General features: G+C 35.7%; 1 protein-coding gene across 2 annotated transcripts; it reads right to left on the bottom strand.

Annotated features, from left to right (window-relative positions):
• Nucleotides 1-533: 533 nt before the first annotated feature.
• LOC119085748 lies at nucleotides 534-9,013 on the bottom strand. 2 transcript variants are annotated; one of them, XM_037196230.1, is made up of 10 exons: nucleotides 8,894-9,013; nucleotides 8,683-8,808; nucleotides 8,325-8,534; nucleotides 7,461-7,550; nucleotides 5,324-5,377; nucleotides 4,758-5,076; nucleotides 4,431-4,673; nucleotides 2,425-3,269; nucleotides 1,523-2,370; nucleotides 534-666 (listed from the first exon to the last, which is right to left on the bottom strand). In XM_037196230.1, the coding sequence occupies exons 1-9, from the start codon at nucleotides 8,987-8,989 to the stop codon at nucleotides 1,540-1,542; spliced, it is 2,814 nt and encodes a 937-aa protein (XP_037052125.1). In that variant the 5' UTR covers nucleotides 8,990-9,013; the 3' UTR covers nucleotides 534-666; nucleotides 1,523-1,539. The 2 variants fall into 2 exon arrangements, with proteins under 2 accessions (XP_037052125.1, XP_037052124.1); XM_037196229.1 differs by having other exon boundaries at nucleotides 1,523-3,269.
• Nucleotides 9,014-10,308: the final 1,295 nt, after the last annotated feature.

Genomic DNA, 10,308 nt, shown 5'->3' with positions numbered 1-10,308 from the left:
AATTTAAATGGCTCCGTCGGTCAGTTGAACGGAATTTATAAGGATCTACCATAGCGAAGAAAAATATTATATTCGAGTGATGTGGTCGAGATAGGCGGAATTTTTATCGTTATCATAGCGATTAGCTTCAATTCACATTTAACATTTATCGGAGAAAATAAGAGAGAAATTTACAGTGGCAGCAAATTATCGTCAATTTCGAAATTGACTTGAGGATTTCTCTTCGAGTTGTGAGCGAATACTCTTGAAGTATTTGTAAAAAACCGGAGTGTGGCAGTTAAGGCAGTTATCGCAAGATTTTAGGCTAAATATGTTTTTTCTGCAACTTATTTTCACAACTGCTTCAGGTTTTTAGTCCAAATCCTGAAGTAGTCGTAAAAGTAGTTGCAAAAAGATGGTTTTGCCACTACTTTCGCAACTAGTTTTACGACTACTTTTGCCACTTTCTGTAATAAGTAGAGGCGATTGTTGTTGTGTGAGTAAAAACAATCATTGGGAAATAATGGTAACAAAATTTTAACGTACGTGTTTATATTTATTTTGTTTAACAAATTGATAAAACAGAAATTTTGAGAATTATTGAATACAAAGCAAAAAAATATTTTAGACAAAAAGTAAAGATATCCAGTCGATAATCGGCATGCAAATGAATCCAGATGGACATTTCTGTAAAAAATGACTGAATTACTGTTTTCATAATTACTTGCACTTTTACGGATCTAAATCTACAAAAAATTAACGCAGTGACTCAAAATCCTAATTGCTCTTGCGCTTTATCTATTCGCAAGAATCAGATCAGATATAAGGTATATCTGGAATTTGTTCAGTTATAATAACTGAAAACCGACCTGATTTAGCTGAATTTCTTATAACTTCAGATTTCAGGTAAATTCGGCTGTTCCGAGTCCAGAGCGCGACATTTTGGTCTTTTAGCAATCGACTTCAAGCATGAGTGATCATAGTTTTTAATTGCAGAAAGTACAAAAAACTTTTCAGATTATTACCTGTGACAGATAATCTTTCCCCAGGTAATGTAATTTCTCATACAAAAACAGCATTACCTGTCACAGATAATGTGAATTTTGTATGAAAAATTACATTACCTGGGGACGCAAGCGTCAACTTTTTTCTCAGTGTTGATTTTGGTGAATGAATTTTCGAAACGTTAAAAAAAGTCGATCAGCGAAACTTGTTCCACCAATTTGATGGGGAGGCAAGAACATTTCCTGAAACTAATCTTGGACAATTCTGGCAATTTAACTGAGATTAAGCCAACGTCAGTCTCTCGTTAATTGAGCATATTTTGAAGCTAATTTTGAAACCTATCGTGATTACGTTAAATTTTTTATGATGATCTTAGCTCAAGAAAAGGTTTTGTTTTTATATATTTTACTAAAAAAAAAAACAGTCACAACATTTCGAAAACTGTCTAGCTTTATAGGAAGAAGTCTAGACTGAAATTATGTGACTTTGAAAATAGAAGGAGAAAAATAGAAAACCAAATAAAGCAATACTTTCTTACCACTGAATTACCACAGGTTATTTGTAAGATCGTGCATGCGGGTTTGAATTAAGTCCTCTTTTGGGAACTTTCACTTTATCATTTGAGCAGTTCTGATTTTTTATTCGTCGTTGTGGCTTGTTGGTGTCAGTTTTTGCATTGGATAATTCAATTTTGGCCTTCTTTAGAGGCTTTTTGGCAGCAGCGGTGCGTTCTAGCTTTCGTTTTCTTTGAATTTTCCCTTTCGTGTTAGAAGTTCCGATGGTATCATTGGCAGTAATTTTGTCAACACTGCTACGCCCTTGAGCAATTTCCAAAAGATTAGATATTTGAACGACCTCTCTATGCAATGTATTGTGGCGATATACGTCTCGATGGATTTTGTCGCTGTGACCCATAAACTTAGCAACATTAGTTACATCATTGTCAGTAAGGTCCAATGAAGCACACGTGCTTGCGAAGTGTTTACGTAACTTTGTACCCCGTAAACTTGCAGGATCTTCTGCTCCACACGCTGAAGAATACGTGCGAAATAGCGTACATGCGTCGATTTTCAATATTTTTCCAGATTTTGAAGGTAGCCCGAAGAGGTAGGTGTTGTTGACTGGAACACCAGCGGTGCTTCTGTGAAATATTAACAACTCCAAGCATTCGTCGAAATGGTGCTTTAATAGAACTGACACTGTTCTCCACAATTTCGCTCGTATAGTCATTTTGCTTTTAACATTTTCTCTTATTTCTTGAGGTATGTCGTCTTTGATATCTGCAATAAACTGGCGATTTTGAAACTGTTTGACGTAAATGTTCTGAGTGTCCCCAACTCGCTTTCGATTATAGACCAGCACTGACATTAACGTGAGCTTTGCCAACTGTAACCAATCTTGATATGAAAACTGATGTTTCAATTTGATAAAACTTGCTACCCGTTCCCGATCAAGATAATCCGCAAGCTTCCCTACATCATCAGTACTGGGTATAATTTCGATGTTTTCACGTCGCACATTCGATTGTGTAACGGCAACAGCCTTGTTTATTTTGATTCTCGCTTCTTTTTGGAATACAGTTAAGAACCTGTCCACCGCCTTTTCTTTTTCCTCGTCGTCTCGTTTCATATATTCAATCAACAGCAATTCTCCAATCGCATTGACCAGGGTTACTAAAGTGGAAGCGGTTCCAGGGCTTTTGAATGCTTTCGTGTCTGAATCAAATCCTGCGATCATACGTACAGCTCCAACGAGAGTATTGCAATTTGATACGTGGTAAAGCGAAGCGACATCAGTTATGTCTGGACATATAGACTTCGAGGCAATTAGCAGCTTTCCAGCATTTCGCAACTTGGTTTTAATCACTCTTAGTTGATAATCGCGCCATAAGTTAATGCAGAGGTCATTTCCGTATGCAATTACTATCCAATCGAATCGAATTATCGCAATTTCTTCGTCGTCACTCATTCCCGAAAATACAGTGTGTAGATCTTGAGACGCTTCCACATGTAATCTGCCTTCTACCAAGCGACTGAATTCTTTCACGCATCGCTCACCAGGAAGAGGATTACCCGTACAAACGTTCCAGTGACGCCTCATGCCAGTTGATCGTAAATACTCTCCACAGGCTTCACACTCTTCAAATTCCATCGCATTTCTTTGATATATTTCATTCGGACGACGACAAACATCCAAATCACCTTTATTAAGTTCAGCATCTGAATTCCATGTGGATCGACCTTTTCTTCTCAATTTGGCAATAGCTGCTCCACGCATTTTCGACGCTGCAAGAAAGTTATTAAAAATTATTGATTAAGTTAAATGGTCGTCAGCAGCTTATATAAATAGTATTTTACATGACTAGAATTAAAAAGATGAAAAGTAGAGTTTTCGTGTGAATTTTATTGATTTGAGCCGAAGTCGAGGTCACTAAACACACGAAAACAAGACTTGTCTCTTTTATCCCGAGTTTTATAATGGATTTTTTATGCTGAGGGCGTCGAACGACGTTCTTTTAACATCAAAAGTACGGTTTTCGACTCATGTAGCATGTAAATGTCATATGCATGTTCAAAAATGTTCAAAAGTTAGAATGAAGGATACTGAGAAACTCTTTGTAATATTACGATTTAAATATTTTGTCACTCGAAATCTGACGAATATCAACTATTTGTGTATTAAGAATTGTTGAGAATCCTTGAAAGCAAAACATATTCAAGGTTAAAAATGGATTCGGAGAGGATAAAAAGACAGTCTATGTTTACTTTTCAACATTAGAAAGTGCAAGTCTATTGTATAGTTTAAAAGTAAACAAAGTGAATGAGTTTCATTCAGTAAAACACAGAGTAAATGGGGAGGAAAAAGCACAAAATTTAAACTGGCCTTGAGAGCAATGCTAGAGTATAAACTGAATCGGAATTTGAAAAAATTGTTGTTGAATGAAAATTTTAAAATTTATTGCAACGATTCTACTTACAACAGTTAACCACAAATCTCATACGAAAGAATTAATCTCAAAACAAATCAAAACGTTGACAAATAAAGTTACAGTGAATGTCAGTGATAAGTATTTGCATAGAAATTTGGGACAGCTGTTTTCCAGCTGCACTACTCACTGCTTATACGTCTTTCTGAGGGTGGAATACGCGAGTGGTATTGTAAAATTGTAAAGACATATGAGCAGTTTCTTTTTTGTATAAAGTGGATCTGCTTGAGAACAGCTGAATCAAATGTCTATGCAAATATCACTGACGTTCACGTTCAATTAAAAATTTATTCTCAAGGCTAGTTGAAATAAATTAATCCGAAATTTCTCTCCGTTAACATTGTTCGAGTGAGATGAAAAACATTCTCAGAGGAAATGCGAGTAACAGTGAAGTTGCATTTGTCTTAGCTGAATATTCATTTCGTTTGATTGTAAAAAATAGACTTTAAAGAAATCTTACCTATGGGCAGAGCTACGAATGTTTTCACATCTTCTTCGTCCTTATGTACCGTTGCCAAGTGTCTATCTAGTTTATAATATCGCTTCAAACAATAACAGCAACAATACTTCTTTGTGTAGGGGCCCATATTTGAGGTTGAGACAAACATTTTACTTTTGTCACAGCCTCGACCAGGCTTCCCCTTCATGCGGTATGGTTCGTTATATGATTGCATGGATTTCTGTTGATTTTCAGATCGAACGTCTGCAGTGAAGAATGAAAAAATAAATTGTACAGCGAGTACAAGGTATTTTCATTTTGTGAATAATTTTCAAAATGAACACATACCGATTCCAAGCGTTGCTGTGTCGGTTGCTTCGACAATAGTTTCGGAAGTATACCACACTCCGCTGAAATCAGGACTGCTTATTTCGTTTGCAATACACGAATTCGAATCGGAGTCCAAAATATCAACTGTGAGCATTTCGGAGTCACTTGCTTGCTCTTCGCTCCATTCTGTGCTGCCGATTTCGTTTGCGATACACGAATTCGAATCACAGTCCGAAATATCAACTGTGGGCGTTTCCGTGTCACTCGCATCGGCTCCAGCTTTTGTCTGGTGTATAATTTGATTTCCGGTACCCGCATCCGAAAATCGGTCCAATGACTAGAAATGTTTTGAAAACATATCGTTATTTACAATGAAACTACAGGATTTATTTTTTGTCTGCTCACTTACAGTTAGAGGCAGTAATATTTCAGCATGAATTTGCTTCAGCTGTTTTTCAGCTGATCCACACATAAAATCCATGCAGAAATTTCACTGCCTCAAACTGTAAAAAAATCGCACTAAGGACCTTAAGCGAATAACTATAAACCATTATGTATAAATGCTTGTCATTGTACACACTTACATCAGTTTCATCATAGAGATAGTAAAAGTAATTCTTTAGACTTCCCGATTCCTCCTGAAATATAATATATGTTACAAGATTAGTGCGAGGTTATACGAAGTGGATTAGTTACGCCACAGCACTGCTACAAATGGAAAAGAAGAGCTGTGGTGGTTACACATAATCTAGTTAAAAATGTTGAAGGCTGTTTTAATTATAATTCAATACACTAACTGCACAAGAAATTCGGTTTATATACAAAAAAAATTGTAACGCAGTTTTCGACACCATCACACAAAATTGAAAATATTTACTCACGAATCTTACAGAATTACATAAGCTCCTGTACTAAGTTAAGTATGTAAATAAGGTGTTTTGGTGTTCGTTATGTCAGCCATAGCTCAAAATACCAAGCATGGACCAAGAGAAAATTTATAAACCGATTAATTCTAAGTTTACGGGGTGCTATGTCTGTTTTTATACAAATAATTTAGGCTTGTAGGATTCAGTTGACTGTTTGTAAAGCTTTACGATATGAATCGATTTATTCACCGAAAATCTAAAAAAAACTCCGCACAGTTCATGTTAATGGTCGAACTCTTACCGCACATAGCATCTATCATTTCATACACATAAACTACCCTTTACAGTTCCTGTAGCATAAAATAATATTTGTATATGCATCTGCCGTAAAGAGAGGAGCAAATTAAAGTTTCGCAATTCTCTCGATGCCGTTCATTATATCGTTCACCGCAACAGTTTCTGTCATTAACCGCATTCAGCTAAGCTGAATAAAGTGGCAGCACTTGAGGTTCGGTGAATAAAAAACTCACCAGACACGTCTTGCACATTTTTTCATCATTTACTGAGTAACAAAATCACGGGTCGTTGCCACTTCATTTTTCAGAGATGTTTTTTTTTGGTGTAATCAGACGCAAGGACTTGCGAGATTTTTACTTTATCTTACGTATCAAAAATTGTTTATTAGACTTCGATAGTGTATCTTAATGACAAGTGACTAAAATCAATTTGAAGAAGATCCAAAGTAAGTTAACAATGCAGTTTTTTTTTCAATATAAAAATTTGGTATTGTTTCGTCCATCAATCGAAGTTTTAATTTCGTTTTTCTGAGCGAGCTGAGTGAGCCGGTTGAACAAATATTAGTTTTGAAATTGTTTCTAATTTCGATGAATGATTACTAAACGCTGAGAAATTAATATTTATAGAACATGGTACTCAGTAGATAACGTGAACGTGAAAATTTTCAAACTAAACACATTAACCGGTTCTATTGTGTCATGTACTGTCTGTATTGCCGTTTTTATAATTCAACGGTAATTTTAACATTAAGCGGATCTAGCGGCGTAGTTGTAGCTTACACGGCCTAACATATATTTTGATTGGTAAAACATTTTTACAAAACCAAAATTACGACATTATCATTAATTCATCAGAAATCGAAGTATCGTGACATTTTATCTTTGTTTCGTATTCTCGCATGTTATCATGAGTACGCAGTTAGTGGAAGAGGTCTGAGAAACAATAGTTATTTATGCCACCAAGACCATTTATCAACAATTTTATCAACGTTTTCCTTTTTGAACCAATGAAAGTTTTACTTTTGATCACTGATTTGATAAAAATACTATTTTTCTAAAGCTTTACTTTGTAAACATCGAGATTTTTATGTTTCAGTCATTTTTCACTGTGTACTTTCACGGCAGAGTAAAATAAACCAGGCAGGAGCGGTTCATTTTCGAAACGTCAAATAAGGGACCTAATGCATTGTATGAAAATAAACTCAAATGAACACTGACATAAATTGAAAAATTTTGTTCGCAAAAAATATTGGGCAACTCGATTATTCAGGTCCCTTGTCAAATCAGCGCTACTGCCTGGTTAACTTTACTCTGTCGTGGTACTTTACGAAAATTTAAAATTGATGTAAATAAAACTTCATGTGTCAATGATACGATCATGCTTTTGCTGATATGGTAATAGCTTAAACTAGATAAAAATAGTTTGATCCGCAGACTATTTTGTTGAACACGAGAAGTGTCTTAAAATAAATATTCGAATGTGTATCAGTAGATGTAAACGTAAACTCAATCCTTGTCATTCAACAGACGTAAATGAGAAAATAAACAAAAATACTAACTTTGTTCAGAATCCGTTCTAAGCGTTCTTCTATGAATGCGGAATCGTCTCGCACTTCAATATCCATTACACGGCTAACGACTTGTGATTCCTGCAAAATGTATGAGAATGAGGCAAATATCAAGATATTTTTCTAACATAACTGCAATCTTTGGAACAATTTCCCTCAATTCCGAATTTATTTCAACTCTAGTTGCCTGAAGGGCATATTTTTTGAATTGGAACTTTAGAGCCTGGTCAATTCTCCGCTATCAAAATTTTTGTTCCACAGTTTTTCCGGCTCTTTCCATACCCGAAAGTTTTGGATGTCCTCCCACATAACTCGGCGGTTCCGCTGATGGTAAATTTTCAAAATCAGCGGACGCCAGAGTTACTTTGGCAAACGAATAAAACTTGCTGGAGACGATAGAGCGTGAAAAAATATGGAACAAATCCGTTATTGGCGGAGAAAAAATTTTGATAGCCGAGATCGCCGTAGAATAAGGGTTTGAAAATGCAGACCTCCGCCAATTGCACTAGTTTTGCATGAACAGTAACCTCAGATCAAATTTTTAACACTTTGAGGCAATAGAGAAAGGACCAGTCTAATGCCTGAAACTACGATTTTTTCTTGAAACTAGAGTTTTCAGTCTTAAAAATTGTAACGCAACTGACCGTTATTGGCGGAATCTGCCCTTATGGCCTATTTACAAACCTAACAAGATTAAAAAGATTGCACAAGAAATCAGATTCCACCTGTTAACTATTAAGTCGTATTTATGTTATGAGTTGGAGCAAGCTTGAATAAAAAAGTTTGTTCCGGGAAGATCTGAGTGATATCAGCTATGGTGATTACATAGAACTTTCAATGAAATCTGTTACTTACTTTCAAATAGGTATTACGACGGGTACCAACATCCAATTCTACAATTTCCTGGCCGCTGACATAATCCAAGTTGCGTGTACACGACGGCAAGTCTTGTTCATTATAACATCCGCCGTTAATAGATATCATATTCATACCATCATACGAGTTGTTTGTGCCCGAAATATTATTCCAGTCATTTTGCGTGGTCCATGCATTCCGATGTGCCACCTTTCAAAGCAAAAGAGGTAATACAATTTGATGTCACTCACATCTCTTTCCGGTTCAAGATCAAATTTCGGAAATACATCGAATCTCATTATCGAATATAGTTAATGGGTGCGAAAATGTGAATTCTTCAATTGAAACTTGTACATACATTGAAAGCATTTAGCTCGCCACTATACTCAGCCTTCTGTTCCATTGATTCGTTCCCATATTTTGCGAATAAGGCGTTTCGGGTTTCGTTTGATACGTTCGACGGTATGATTGAACTGTTCAATTCCTTTAGAAATGTATAAAAATTCATTAAAACTGACAAGCGGACTGAACAGGATGTATTTGTTATGTAGGTACTTCAAAATACTTACATTTATGCGAATAGCCACATCAGAGAATTTTGAAAACAAATTGTTTAATTTTTTTAAACGATTTTTATTGGCAGAGCAAACATCCATCGCGTCCATGTTTTTTATATATGGTTGAAACTATCATCGTCAAATTGATAGAATGCAAAGGCTACTATGTTTTGGTAAAATGTCATCCCGAAAGCAAGTTCACTTAAATCGATTAATGTACAAGCGAAAATGGAAATACGCCTTGACAAACGCGTAATGCGAGGATTTTCCTACAGAAACTAAAAGGTCAATATTTCGTTTACGGACATTTTATGGCTAAATTTCAATCATTTTTCAAAGCATGAATCTATCTTTGAAGTATTTTTCGGAAATTTTTCAAGAACTGGGTACTTGTCCTAGCCTCTCCCCTTTCAAACTTCTGCGTGGATATCAAGAATAAGAGGAAGTATTATAATCGATTCGTATACTCAAATGTGTCAAATATTTAGTAAAAATGTATTTGAAATATTTTACAGAATTGAGTATGCAGATAATACTCTCAAAAAGCCCTTCCAAGGGTGGTTATGTTAACCATGACAGTCGTCCATGATCTTTTCTTCAATATTTCTCTAATCACTCATGTGCGCTCTATCAGATGCGACGGAAGAAGAGCCATCATATACCTGAATACAACACATTTCGATGAAGATTTCTTCGATTTGGTCCATTTTTTAAACTTCTGTTTTCAGATAATATTTTGATGTTCTGCATTTCAGCTCCCTCGTTAAAAACCTTAGGACAGTGCTGAAAAGTTCTACATTTCTAAGACGTGACCGTTTTAGACTCATGCAAAGTTAGTAAAAAAAGGAATGTTATCAAATCCAACATAAAAATAAAAAAACGGTTGGATATTCATACAGAACTGGCTGTCACAATTTACGGTGTAAGTGCGTTTTAGAGTGCGTAATGTCTGGTGAAGTACACTGTCAAGATTTTAACAGGTCTACCCACATAATTTACATGGGAGGACTTGTCTAAGGTAAATGTATGGGCGGAAAAGCCATAAATAACCGAATCTGCAGATGTACAGAGGCACGAAAACGAAAGTTCGCTAAAAAAGCTATCTCTCCCCTTCTTTACAAACACAAAATTGCACAGAAACCTAGACCATCTGCTTTGTGATAGGCACAACATTTTGTGAAACACAAGTAAATCATAGTCAACCATTTTAAATAAAGGTGTTATTAGCATTGAACTGTGCTAGACCGCGCGTCTGAATGGGCATTACCTCCGCCCATGTATTTGCGCTTGTCAAAATTCATTAAATTATCTCTATAAACATTTTTAACGATAAGTACATGTGCTAGATTGCGAATTCGACGCCCTGAGTAAGTTGAAACAACAATTTTTTGCCAGTGTTACTAGTATCTGAGTCACCTATTAAATCG

Source organism: Bradysia coprophila, chromosome X (assembly GCF_014529535.1).
Source record: "Bradysia coprophila strain Holo2 chromosome X, BU_Bcop_v1, whole genome shotgun sequence".
Lineage (NCBI taxonomy): Eukaryota > Metazoa > Arthropoda > Insecta > Diptera > Sciaridae > Bradysia > Bradysia coprophila.
The sequence above is the reverse complement of the archived record's forward strand: the minus strand, read 5'-3'. Positions and strand labels throughout refer to the sequence as shown.